Here is a 14,061-nt window from a genome sequence, read left to right as displayed (position 1 = left end):
GCGCTGCACTCTCTGCTTTTATTGTAGGTGGGGCTGGCACAGTTGAAATTGTTACATGTTTGAATGGACTGAGAAAGGCTGTACTGAGGATTCATCAATCACTCAAAATGACTGCAAACATCTTAGACTAGTAAAGGAAAATGTAAAGAGAAACGAGCATGACATGAAGTAAATGATAACAAACTAAGCCAAGTATACAAATGGTTTCACTAGTGCCTTTCTCAATGGGCAGTACAACTTTTCTGCTCTCTAACATAAACTGTATGTTATCAACCTCTATGAGTACGGTATCTCCTCTAAGGTTATCAGTAGGTTACAATATATTCAAAATACTGCTGTACGTGTTCTCACTAAGACCAAGAAACATGAGCATATATCTCCTGTCCTTGCTTCTCTCCACTGGCTGCCAGTCAAATACTGTATAGGATTGATTTTAAGCTTTTATTACTAACTTATAAATCCTTACATTCTCAAGGCCCTGCCTATCTTGGGAATCTCCTTCAGTACCACATACCCAAACGCAGATTGAGATCTGGTAGCTCTTTTGTCTGTGCCTAGGACTCATCTGCACACTGTGGGTGATCGGGCTGTCCGCTGTTTAGCCCCAAGCCTATGGAATGCTCTGCCAGTCTATTTGAAAAATTGTGACTCAGTTGATGTTTTTAAATCTAATCTTAAAACTTCTGTAAATTATTTGTTGTTCTTACTGCTTGTCTATTGAAATTTTTATGCTGCTTTGTGAAGTGATTTTTAAATGAAAAGCACTATATAAATAAAATGTATTATTATTATTATTACTGTATGTCAATGAATTGTTCCTGAGTGAGGTGATTGCAGCTGGACCAGTTACCTTTTTTGGCTCTATTTTAAGGACTAAGAGACCCTAGATTGCTTTAACTACATCTGTGCTTTCTATAAAGTGCATGCATCCCCAAGCAGAGGCTGCAAATGAAGTCAAATTACACAGTTGAAGTGAACGTCTGTCTACTGAACATTAACCAGCAAATGAATTTCACTCGTGACATAAACTTGATGCAAACTGAGAAGCCAGTGCATTAAGCCACTGCTCCACCTCATCTTGCCTCCAGTTTATTGGTCCCATACTGTATACAGTAATGTTCGTTACCTCAGAAACGTATTCTAAACGTATCACCTGGAGGTTTGCTGTAGGCTCCTTTTGTTTTTATTTTTATTTTTCAGGAAACAAGCAAAGAGAAATCAAAATGATTTTTTACCAAAAGGATAAAAGAAAGACAAATAATCTCAAGTAAAACAGGAGTGGTTTTAGTTAGTTTGATCACAGCGGGTTCTGTATTAAATCATGCTGTCAGATTGATACTAACAACATAAGATTTGATACTCAATAACAGTGTAAACAAGGGCAACCGAGGGAATGCTTTGCTTCTTGTTGAGTAATTAACACGTTTTATTCCATTGAATTAATACCGAACAACTTAAAACTTCTTGATAGGAATTATTCTGAAAGTGTGAGGGTCTGCACACCCCTACCAGCATCATGCAGCTCCTCCAGTGTTAACCTGCTGTGGCTGTGCAGTCATCATCACCTTTTATTTCTGCCGTTTGCATGATGACTTGATGACAGCGTCCCAAATTAGCTATCTGTCAGCAGTAGGGAAGCACCCTTTTTGAATGTTATTCGACTACAGCCCTGCTTCGGAGAAGAGTTTTATGTCTTTTGTCAGGAAGAGTTTGGGATGTATGATTCCTGTGTGTTGTGAACTTAAAGTTCAAGAGCTTTGGACACTCTGTTTGTCAATCCAAATGATCCACACATTGTATTTATTGTATAGAGAAATATATTGGTATGAAATTTCACACAGAAGAAATGTGGTGTCTCTTACAACCTCTGTTGCAGGGGGACAGGTTAAGGGTTACACTGGTGGGAGTACCCGCTGTACTTAGAGAGAATACATGTTTGACAGCTATAAACTTTAAACTTTTGAGTTAAAAGTAAAGCTAACTGGAGGTGTGAATGATGATAGTAAATGCTGTAAACTGCTACAGTGGCAGTGTTGGTGATAATGTGTCTTGTCTCTTTAGGCAATAATGACATACCTGTTTGACTTCTCTCAAGACTCAACGGTGAGCCGCATGTTGTCGGAATGTTTGCATTTTCACGTTACCTTTTTCTGAGTGTCTATGGAAGCTTAAAATAATTTACATATTATACAATTTTGCTAGTTTATTTTAGAAAAGTTTACTATAATAAGAGCATAGCAAAGTGTAGTAAAGCATAGTGACAGCATGTTAAAGCAGAGGTAAGCATTGTAAAGCAAATTAAAAAAAAACATGGTAAATGATAGTAAACTATGGTAAATGCTTATTATAACAATTTACCATGCAAATTTTCTGCAGTAGAGTGTTATGAGGGTTATGCCATTTGCTATCCAATAACCCAAACCCCCTCAGTTGCAGTTACCAGCTAAAGTCTGAAATGTGTCTGACAGGAAAGTTTAGTAAAGGAAGGCATGCAAACTGAGAACTACTTTCTTAACGTACTTACCAAGCAGCTTTACAAAAATGAGCTTCTTTCAAAACTGCTAATTTATACAGCAAATGGAAGTGTGTGACAGGTTGTGTGCAATTCTATTTTATTTGTGTAATTATTTCAAAGTTACAAGCACCTCACGTAGTAAGGGCCACAGGGTGTTCTGGAATGCTTTACACAATTGCAGTTTCACAGTATGGGCCATCTCTGCTATAAAACATTCCAAGTCAAATAAAAGCTTCCTTTTTATTAGTTTGTGATGGGGTGTTTAGCTGCCTTATTTTGGAGGTAGTGGCACAGTAGAGTGGGTCTCAGAATGGGAGTGAGTAACTCACACACAAAGTGTTCAGAGCAGAGTCTAATGCCATTCTATATGTGGTCACGTAACCTGGCCTGCCTCCCACAGCCCAGCACTCCAAAGAAGTCCTGGCGTTCTTACTTTGACCTGGTTGTCGTGGATACGAGGAAACCACTCTTTTTTGGGGAAGGGACTGTTCTAAGACAGGTGGACAAGGTGAGAATTGTTATTTTTGTTGTTGTTGTTGTTGTAATTTTATTATTGTACTTAGGCTGACATGGATATGAGCACACAGTCCCCTCCCCAGTGCATTAGCATGCATACAGTATCCCCGTGTCTGGAGAACAGCATTTCCTGTTGTCATGAAACACAGTAACATTATTTATTCACAGAAGCTGAAGGACAGACTCAGTCACAAAATGCACTCTGTAGTTGTACACAATACATGTTCATCTGATCTAGTCTGTGTTACACATGTGTGGTGAAAGACAGTCTGACAACTAGAACTGGAGAGCTGCTCCTGAACACAGGTCTTTGACGCAGAGAATAAAAAAAATCAAAAAAAAAATCTATTGGAATAATTACAAAAAAGCCCCGCTGTTGGAAACAATGTAAATAAGTAACAGGACAGCAACAGGACAGTGAAAATGTGATTTTGGATCTCTTCTTTAATATTCGCGTATGCATGCATGCAGAGCGGAAATAAGAATGACCTGTCCTGCTAATGCAAGAAAGGAGTGGATATTGTTCTGTCTGTTCCTGCAGGACACTGGGAAGCTGAGGATCGGTACCTACACTGGGGGTCTGCAGCACGGCACTGTGTACTCAGGAGGTAAGTCAGCTTTCATTAAAGAGATTGCAGCCAGCAATAGCAAACAGAGATTTCTTTGACCAAATGTAGTTCCATATACAATATAATAAATGTGTTTCCGGCACATTTGAGACGTATATAATTAACAGAAGTACACAACTTGTAAGAGTTCTGGAATTATTTTGTTAGCTACAATCACAAGAAAGTGTGCTACTCAACCATAAACATTGTAGATACTCCTTAATACTGGGTCTTCCATTTTCTATGAAACTCTTTAGGCAAAGCAGTGTTTACAGTGTGATTCCTCAATAAGTTGACAAGATATGATCTTGTGAGTGGAATGGAGTGATTAATGCAATTGTTTAAAGGGTTACTACATAGCATTCACCCCTCCTTGTTCTCCCTCCTCATTGAAGGCTCCTCTGATATTATCTGTGACCTGCTGCGGGTGAAAGGCAAGGATATCCTGTACGTGGGGGATCACATTTTCGGAGACATCCTGAAGTCAAAGAAGCGTCAGGGCTGGAAGACATACCTCGTGGTGCCAGAGCTGGCCAAGGAGCTGCAGGTCTGGACAGAGAAGAGCCGTGAGTACAGCAGGGGTCTGGATAGAGAGGAACCGTGAGTACAGCAGGGGTCTGGATAGAGAGGAGCTGTGAGCACAGCAGGGGTCTGGATAGAGAGGAACCATGAGTACAGCATGGGTCTGGATAGAGAGGAGCTATGAGCACAGCAGGGGTCTGGATAGAGAGGAACCATGAGTACAGCATGGGTCTGGATAGAGAGGAGCTGTGAGTACAGCAGGGGTCTGGACAGAGAGGAGCTGTGAGTACAGCAGGGGTCTGGATAGAGAGGAACCATGAGTACAGCATGGGTCTGGATAGAGAGGAGCTGTGAGTACAGCAGGGGTCTGGACAGAGAGGAGCTGTGAGTATAGCAGGGGTCTGGATAGAGAGGAGCTGTGAGTACAGCAGGGGTCTGGACAGAGAAGAGCCGTCAGTACAGCAGGGTTGTTAGAGATGGAGCTGGAAAAATAATTCTACACATGTTCCACACCATGCATGTCCATTCACTATATAGGTCTCAAATTAATAGTTTCGAAAGAAATACATGGTAATTTCACCTGAAGAGTGAAATTGTCCCACCCCTTCAATTGCCCTTCCTCTCCATAACCAACCAGCTGCTTCTCCTAATGACTGACATGCTTTGCAGCCAGTATAATGCTTGACCCACAGATACTGCTCAGGTGAAATGACCAAGGAAGTGCAAGTGTAACAGATTTCCATGACACAGGGGTGGTACCGACAGACTGGAAAATTTCTTGACACAGGGGTGGTACCGACAGACTGGAAAATTTCTTGACACAGGGGTGGTACCGACAGACTGGAAAATTGCAAACGTAATACCGATCCACAAAAAGGGAAACAAAACTGAACCAGGTAACTACAGACCAGTAAGCCTGACTTCTATTATATGCAAACTTATGGAAACTATAATAAGATCCAAAATGGAAAATTACCTATATGGTAACAGGGTCCTGGGAGACAGTCAACATGGTTTTAGGAAAGGGAGATAGTGTCTAACTAACTTGCTTGATTTTTTTGAGGATGCAACATTGATAATGGATAATTGCAAAGCATATGACATGGTTTATTTAGATTTCCAGAAAGCTTTTGACAAAGTCCCGCACAAAAGATTAATTCTCAAACTGAACGCAGTTGGGATTCAAGGAAACACATGTACATGGAGTAGGGAGTGGTTAACATGTAGAAAACAGAAAGTACTGATTAGAGGAAAAACCTCAGAATGGAGTGTGGTAACCAGCGGTGTACCACAGGGATCAGTATTAGGTCCTCTGCTATTCCTAATCTACATTAATGATTTAGATTCTGGTATAGTAAGCAAACTTGTTAAATTTGCAGACGACACAAAAATAGGAGGAGTGGCAAACACTGTTGCAGCAGCAAAGGTCATTCAAAATGATCTAGACAAGATTCAGAACTGGGCAGACACATGGCAAATGACATTTAATAGAGAAAAGTGTAAGGTACTGCACGCAGGAAATAAAAATGTACATTATAAATATCATATGGGAGATACTGAAATTGGAGAAGGAATCTATGAAAAAGACCTAGGAGTTTTTGTTGACTCAGAAATGTCTTCATCTAGACAATGTGGGGAAGCTATAAAAAAGGCTAACAAGATGCTCGGATACATTGTGAAAAGTGTTGAATTTAAATCAAGGGAAGTAATGTTAAAACTGTACAATGAATTAGTAAGACCTCATCTTGAATATTGTGTGCAGTTCTGGTCACCTCGCTATAAAAAAGATATTGCTGCTGTAGAAAGAGTGCAAAGAAGAGCGACCAGAATTATTCCGGGCTTAAAAGGCATGTCATATGCAGACAGGCTAAAAGAATTGAATCTGTTCAGTCTTGAACAAAGAAGACTACGTGGTGACCTAATTCAAGCATTCAAAATTATTAAAGGTATTGACAGTGTCGACCCAAGGGACTTTTTCAGCCTGAAAAAAGAAACAAGGACCAGGGGTCACAAATGGAGATTAGACAAAGGGACATTAGAACAGAAAATAGGAAGCACTTTTTTACACAGAGAATTGTGAGGGTCTGGAATCAACTCCCCAGTAATGTTGTTGAAGCTGACACCCTGGGATCCTTCAAGAAGCTGCTTAATGAGATTTTGGGATCAATAAGCTACTAACAACCAAACGAGCAAGATGGGCCGAATGGCCTCCTCTCGTTTGTAAACTTTCTTATGTTCTTATTAACTTAAAAACCCTAGTGTAGTACGAGGTGTTTTTAACTGTATGTTTGTGATATTGTCTTTCTTTTGAAACTGCACATTTGAGACCTATATAGTCAAAAGAATTCCATCACAGGTAAGGTTTATTAAGTTAAAAAGTAAAGAATTACTTGTCATTAAATTACTTTTTGCAGTGCTGGGACAAATATTTGAATATTCAAACAAACAGTATTCAGCAGTAAAAATTATTTTATAAATTACTGTCAAAAAGTTGCAAAGAAAACCAATGCATGAATAATGTCTGAAATAAATAAAAGAGCAAAAAAGCATTTGCCATGTTGATAATATATATGATGAAAAAAAAAAAAAAAAAAAAAAAAACTTAAGATAAGACTGGAGGATGCAAACCGGAAACCTTTGGGATTACAGAGGCTCATCTACTATATAGTCCCTATAGAGAATATGATCCTGAATCCAACTTTCAACACACCCTCCTTTAAACTGACGCTAGCTCAGCAATCAGGGGAACAATCAATCGAGACTAATAGTGTTCAGTGTGGTTGTGGGACTGCTGCTCACAACTGTTATACAATAGCTCCCCCTGGGGGTCAATGGTGGAATGTGTCCTGATGTAGTAAACCAGCTAAACAAGCTTGGGCTGAAGTTTAAAAAGATTCTTCTATTTGGGAGCATCATTTAAGATACACATATGTTCATTAAAAGTTTAGAGGCAGATGTAGCTGAGAGACAATATTGTGAATTAACAAAAACAGCAATTGACCCCTCTGTTTTACTAATGATTTGCATTTTCTCTCAGATCTGTTTGATGAGTTGAAGAGCCTGGATATATTTCTAGCGGAGCTTTACAAGTGAGTTTGAAGAGGGTTCAGTGCAGTGCCCTAATGGTGTAGCATGTGTGTGTGTCTGGGTGCAGGCGTGTATTTCTGTGTGTGTGTGTGTCAGGGTGCAAGCGTGTATCTGTGTGTGTGTGTGTGTGTGTGTGTGTGTGTGTGTGTGTGTATGTCTGGGTGCAGGAGTGTGTCTGTCTGTGTGTGTCTGGGTGCAGGCATGTTTGTGTGTGTGTTTCTGGGTGCAGGCGTGTATCTGTCTGGTTGCAGGCATGTCTGTATGTGTGTATGTCTCTGTGCAGGCATGGTTGTGTGTGTGTGTGTGTGTGTGTGTGTGTGTGTGTGTGTGTGCGTGCAGGTGTGGTTGTGTGTGGTTGTGTGTCGCTGACCCTTTCACTGTGTTGTTTTAGACACCTGGACAGCAGCAGCACAGAGTGCCCTGATATCAGTGCCATCCGGACTCAGATAAAAGTAAGACTTCAGAACTCCAGTACAAATTCTTTCTTTCTTTCTTTCTTTCTTTCTTTCTTTCTTTCTTTCTTTCTTTCTTTCTTTCTTTGTATCCCCCTGGAGATCCATATCTCCAGCAATAGATATACAGAAGAGGTATTAAGTATAAATTACTTTGTTAATGTCTTGACATTTTTAGGAATAATTTACTTTCAAGACCCGAAATGAAAAATCTGAGTTGTTTATTTAGGCTAGAGAATGTAGCCCTGGATCTCTCAGTCATGCTGTCTGTGTGTCTGTCTGTGCAGAGGGTGACCCATGAGATGGACATGTGCTATGGGAAGATGGGCAGCCTGCTTCGCTGTGGCTCACGGCAGACTCTCTTCTCCAGCCAGCTGATGCGCTACGCTGACCTGTATGCATCCTCCTGCCTCAACCTGCTGTACTACCCCTTCAGCTACCTGTTCAGAGCGCCGCCAGTGCTGGTGAGTCCCCAGCCATAGTGCAAGCCTCAGCACTTAGGCTTTGCTGTGGGACTTCAATGTGTAGGCTTGCTCCAAGTTTTGAGGAAATTACTTTTAAGAATTGATCCATTACAGTTACATGTTACCTGAACAAAACTGTAACTAGTTACAGTAATTTATTACTTTGAAAAAATGCAACTAGTTACAGTTAGTTAGAAATAGTTACTTCTCAGGCACAGTTATAATTTTCCAGAGATAGTTTTTTCAGTTTGGTCAGGCTGCAGCTCGAAATATTCTTTGAAAATCCTGCTATCAACGCCATGTTCTAGCCAGATGATATGTATGATTTGACTTTCGCTGTTGAAGCGCTTTGTGATTTCCACATTATGCATTAGTCATAGTACTTTAAATGTAACGAAAAGCAACTACAATATTTTTTCACGCAAAATGTAATCCGTTCCACATTTCATTACCTGTCTGAAAAAGGAACCATTACAGATTACAGTAACGCGTTACTCACCAACATGGCTTGCTCCTTTTCAACGTTTGTTTTTCAGGGGCTCACAAAAAACCCTGTCTGGTATTTAAGTGGAGTTCTGGATTGGAACACCTTGAAACCTGTACATTGTAGACTGTCAGCACCAGTTGTGCCACATGCTGGCTCTGAGTAGGGAGCTGGTCAGATGCAAAATAAAACATTTCATTATGTTGTTTAAAGTGATTTTTTACAGGATTTTGTGAGTCCCTGAAAAAAAAGCAGCAGCAAGCCTAGTTTTTGTAATAATGGGAATCAGTAGGATCCACTTTGATAATGAGACTGTCCTTAATGACCGAGTATTGATTCATTGGCCATTTATTTTAGTTTTTCAGTGTGAATGTCACAGGTTTTTCCTTTGTGACTAAAATATTGTATTGTTTTTTAAATGAAATGTTTGTACAGAAAGTACATCCATTAGTTCATTATATTATACAAAAAATCATTGCTAACACATGCTGTATTCCAGAATACTGTGTTTAACACAACTGCCTTCTTACAGTAATATAAGGCCATGTCTCGTGATTGAATCCTTTGGCCACTCCCTTATTCCTGATCATATAAGTTAAATCAATTTGTATCTACCCCTGGGAGTTCACATATTTCTGTGTTTTTTTATGGCTAAATCATTAATCTAATGGATACTGTTTGGTATTTATATACACTTCTATCAGATGATTCCCCTGCTCTGCATCAGAGGGAGGTTTGGATTCTTTCCAGGTTAAATATGTTCAACATTGCCTTTATTCAGAATGCTCCAAACAAGCATCTAACATCCATCTTACTTTACACTGCGTTTCTATCAATCATGCTCCAGGTGCCACATATTCTCTAGCAGTCATTTGGTAAAACACTGTATGGTGGTTTGTTTCAATGTGTTTGTATTACAGTTGGAAATAATGTAATTTGTGATCACCAGCAAGCGTTTGTGCCGCCAGATCTTTGGTGTGACACTGGGTATTGTGTAACTGGCAATTCACTATTTTACAAAGCGGTGAGGCACTGAATGAGTTAACCATGTTCTGGATGCTGAAGCATTCAGATCCTTTTAGATGTGATCAGCTCAGTAACCTGTTGTCCTTATCGTGTGTTTTAGCTGAGTGATGGATGTAGAGGTAGGGGTCACTACCTCAGTCTCTCTGCTAAACTGTCATTTCTGTGTTTCCAGATGCCGCATGAATCCACTGTAGACCACTACCAGCTGGACATGAGCGCGCTGGACTTAGCGCTAGCCAATCGAGTGCATCGACTCAGCATGAAGGTAAAACTAGAAAAAAAGAGTCCATCAGACAAGACTTCCATAGACAGTAAAGAGATCAGCCAGTATTAAAGGAACATTTTACTACTCATCTTCTAGCCTTAAGATACTTGATACCTGATACATCATTAAAAGCAAATTAATTTGGGCAAGAAATTCAATTTGACAATATGGGCAAACAGTTGTCCAATCAAAATTTTGAAAAATCTACAGAAAGTGTGCTTTCTCCAATGCATTATTGCTTGGTGCCCAGATTAAAGCACTATTGGTGAAGTTTAATGGCAATATTTAAACAGAACGTCTCTCGTGTGATGTTGTGACGAGAAGTTTCAGAATCTGGGGTGTACCCTGTTTGTCTGTTTGCATGTATTTTGTACAGGCAGGAAACAGTTGATAATAGTGATCAGCTTTTTTTTTTTTTTTTTTTTTTAATTTAGTTATCACCAGTGGTTTTTACCCCGGTTTTCTACCCAATTTAGGAAAGCCCAATTGTTATTTTTATCCCTTTCACCACTGCAACCCCCTTGGAACGGCGACTGAAACACGCGTCCTCCGAAACACGCGTCCTCCGAAACACGTGTCCTCCGAAACACGCGTCCTCCGAAACGTGCTCCTGCCAATCCATCATGTTTCACACTGCGGTTCCACAGCGAAGCCACCAGACCTATAGTGCTGGAGGACAACACAGATCTGAATAGCTCCACTGCAGACCTGCAGGCACCCTATCAGCCACAAGGATCGCTGGTGCGCGGTGAACTGTGGATTCCTCTGCCGACCTAAGCCCTCCCTGCCTAGTCGGCACTCAGCCAATTGTGCGCCACCCTCTAGGAACCCCCGGTCACGATCGACAATGACATGGATTCAAAACTGCGATCTCCAGGCTGTACTCCACGTGGAGCACCATTACTGGATGCACCACTCGGGAGCCCCATGATCAGCTTTTTGGATGCTGCTGATAGCTCTAATTTGGACCCGTGGTGGGGAACAAATATCACTGACATGCTTGTTCTCAGTGTAGCAGGGTCGATCCATCAAGCCCCACCCACTTCCCTCCATGCACATGGAATAATCAAGTAGCAGTGCCTGGTACACAGGGCCAGCTTTAGTAAACACGACGAGTACTGGCTAAGAGTAATCATTCCCAAGGTAACCAGGTGATGCAACTCCAGTTAATCGCTCATGTAGCGGATAGTAAAGTTGTGGATTAGTAAGAGCGACTACTACATTATAAAGCAGTGTGTTTGTTATTTAAATCTGTGTGAATGGCACAAGATCTAAATGGCTGAGTTTGTCCGAAATATATGGCGTGTTTATCACAGCCTTTGTTATAAAATCGATGGGAATCACAAACAGCAAACGCTATTTGTCCGATATAAATGGCTGCCGGAAGTAACACTGTACTGGTGGCAACTGTATTCCTAAATGTATCACTACTGTTCTATAGTTATGTTCTATAATTATGGGTGATCGATTTACTTGTGGGATTTTTGCTGTTGCTGCGTGTGGCAGGAAATGGCGTTGCGGTGACGTCAGGCCAGAAGGCGGAACAAACACAGACAGGCAGGTACTGCAGTTCAAAGGCGCGGCGTGCGCCGTTTGTTAAATACACAAAAATAAATGAAATATTTAAACAAAAATAAACACTTGCTCACAGAGCACAAATAAAATATTTAAACAGAAACAAAATCACAAACACAAAATACTAGAAGTACGCTATAGGTCAGGCTGGGCAATCGCCTTCACTGATCCTATACGCTTTTTTTTGGTCTCATTTCTCGCTCATGAACCAGCAGGCATTCTCCCTCTGCTGGTGGTGGTGGTAGTGACAAGCAGTCCTCCCATGGCGGTGGAGGTGGAACCAGCAGGTATTCTCCCTCTGCTGGTGTAGGTTGGAGTGACAAGCAGTCCTCCCACAGAGGTGGAGGTAGAACCAGCAGGTATGCTCCCTCTGCTGGTGGATACCTAGGCTGTGGACGAACTGGCTCACCCCCCTTGGGCTGTGGACGCACCAGCTCCCCCCTTTTGGGCTGTGGACACACCGACTCCCCCCTCTTGGGCTGTGGACGTTCAACCTCCTCTCACCCAGGCGCAGGACATTCGGGCTCCTCCCACTCAGGCGCAGGACGTTCGGGCTCCTCCCACTCCAGGTCTTCTCTCTCCCGCTCCTTGTAGACCCAGTCCACGATCTGGGTCACCCTCTCCAAGGTATCCATCAGCCCTGGAAACCCTCTGGTGATGGCCTTCCGCTGGACTAATGACTTCAGCTGGACAAAATCCAGGAGGATATCGAGGTGGCTGCCCCCCAGCAAATGTCTCCCCTCTGTTTGTAGCCACAGGGGGTACTGGGGTCCCTCAGCCAACTCTCATACCTTTCTATTCCTTTATGGAGAGGTGACCTTTCTTTTCCCCTCAGGACACCGCCTTCTCCCTTGTAGTGCCTCACTGTGGTGAAGTGCAGGCACCACACACTTTCCTCCAACCTCCTCTTTCCTCCCTCCAAAAAAAAGTTACAATAAAAAAAAGAAAAAAAACTGCAGTACCCTTTCTGAAGTACCTCCTCTGGCCTGAGTCCAGGAGGCGCTGGTGATCCCACTGTGGAAACCACGTGTGGCAGGCAATGGCTGAGCGGTAACGTCAGGCCAGAAGGTGGAACAAGCACAGACAGGCAGGTACTGCAGATCAAAGGCGCGGCAAAAATAAATGAAATATTTAAACAAAAATAAACACTTACTCACAGAGCACAAATAAAATATTTAAACAGAAACAAAATCACGAACACAAAATACTAGAAGTACGCTACAGGTCAGGCTGGGCAATCGCCTTCCCTGATCCTATACGCTTTTTTTTGGTCTCGTTTCTCGCTCTTGAACCAGCAGGCATTCTCCCTCTGCTGGTGGTGGTGGTAGTGACAAGCAGTCCTCCCATGGCGATGGAGGTGGAACCAGCAGGTATTCTCCCTCTGCTGTTCCAAACATAAACAACTAAATGTACAGGGCCTCTCGCCCTGTCACACTGCGTAATTAATGAGTGGTTATCTGTGCTTCGATAGGCTTGAAGGACCATTGTATAAAGCTTGGTAATCAAGGTCCAGGTAGGAGCTCACTTCTGTGCACACCTCAAGGGGTACTGGAGGTAGGAGTGGATATTCTGATAGCTAGCACCTCTGTTGCGGGCACTGATTGACAATCTTTTTATCCCCCCCCCCCCCCCCAAAAAAAAAAAAAGAAAATACATTCAAAACATTCTTGGTTCCTTTTCTCTACCAGAAAGAAGATGAGGAAAGCAAGGAGGAAAATAAGTGATGCCTTGATGTTTCCATGGCAACACAGCTTTACCAGACATTGATGTTGACACCAATACAGGAATGCAGCAAGGGTCTGACCCTGTTATCAGACTGGGGTCATCGAAGCTGTTTGGCAGGCAGATGCTGACCTCACAGCTCGGCAGGTTGTATAGTGATGGTGAAGCTGGGTTACACATGTTGATGTATTTAAGATCAGTAACTAATTGGAGAATAAGAACTGTGAAGTTAGGCGTTTTTAATGAGAGATGCTACAACGTCTGGCATTGTTGAAAGGGTTTTCTGTGGTCTGGCTCTTCTCAGCCCACTCATTCTATTAGCAGTGCAAGTATGAGTTTACAGTTGACATGTGGTTTAAAGCAACTCTCTTATCCAGTGCAGTCAAGAGCTTGCACTGCAAACCACTTTCCATTGCATGTCTCCCCTACACAGAAGTCTGATAGAAAACTAACCTAGCCTATAGATACATTGGAAAGGGTTACACTGGAGGGGTGTTATGAACTGTGTATAAATATCTTAGAATACAACTGACGTTGGCTGAGCAAATACATGTATAAACAAGCAACTAAAAGCTCACCGGATTAGTGATGATTCGATCATTGTTTTCTTTACACTCATATTAATAAGAAGGATGGAAGCATACATCGGCTAGGCCCCTGGTTGATGTAGATTTCAGTTAATGGTCTAACACTGCATGCTCTGCGAAGGGTTTTTAACATCATATTTAGTTTGTTTTGAATTGATGGAACAGGTTCTCATTGTTTAAAGAGATTCTCATGTTCCTTAGCTAGTTTTGATTTCTCTTGATGTGCTTGATTGATATA

At 41.8% G+C, this 14,061-nt stretch overlaps 1 protein-coding gene across 3 annotated transcripts in view; it reads left to right on the top strand.

Moving 5' to 3' along the window:
• Positions 1 to 14,061, top strand: part of LOC121303196 (cytosolic purine 5'-nucleotidase-like) — a 118,413-nt gene extending 104,352 nt beyond the window's left edge. For 2 of the 3 annotated variants that reach the window (XM_041233747.1, XM_041233746.1), the window contains 9 exons: positions 2,062 to 2,103; positions 2,916 to 3,023; positions 3,573 to 3,639; positions 4,035 to 4,205; positions 7,199 to 7,250; positions 7,640 to 7,700; positions 7,988 to 8,164; positions 9,847 to 9,939; positions 13,203 to 14,059. In XM_041233747.1, the coding sequence (XP_041089681.1) occupies positions 2,062 to 2,103; positions 2,916 to 3,023; positions 3,573 to 3,639; positions 4,035 to 4,205; positions 7,199 to 7,250; positions 7,640 to 7,700; positions 7,988 to 8,164; positions 9,847 to 9,939; positions 13,203 to 13,238 (807 nt within the window). In that variant the 3' untranslated portion in view covers positions 13,239 to 14,059. Of the gene's footprint in view, positions 1 to 2,061; positions 2,104 to 2,915; positions 3,024 to 3,572; positions 3,640 to 4,034; positions 4,206 to 7,198; positions 7,251 to 7,639; positions 7,701 to 7,987; positions 8,165 to 9,846; positions 9,940 to 13,202 lie in introns of all 3 variants that reach the window. The other variant, XM_041233748.1, reaches the window with a different exon arrangement.

Source organism: Polyodon spathula, chromosome 31 (genome assembly GCF_017654505.1).
Source record: "Polyodon spathula isolate WHYD16114869_AA chromosome 31, ASM1765450v1, whole genome shotgun sequence".
Taxonomy (NCBI): domain Eukaryota; kingdom Metazoa; phylum Chordata; class Actinopteri; order Acipenseriformes; family Polyodontidae; genus Polyodon; species Polyodon spathula.
Note: the sequence above shows the minus strand (reverse complement) of the source record. Positions and strands in the feature narration are given on the sequence as shown.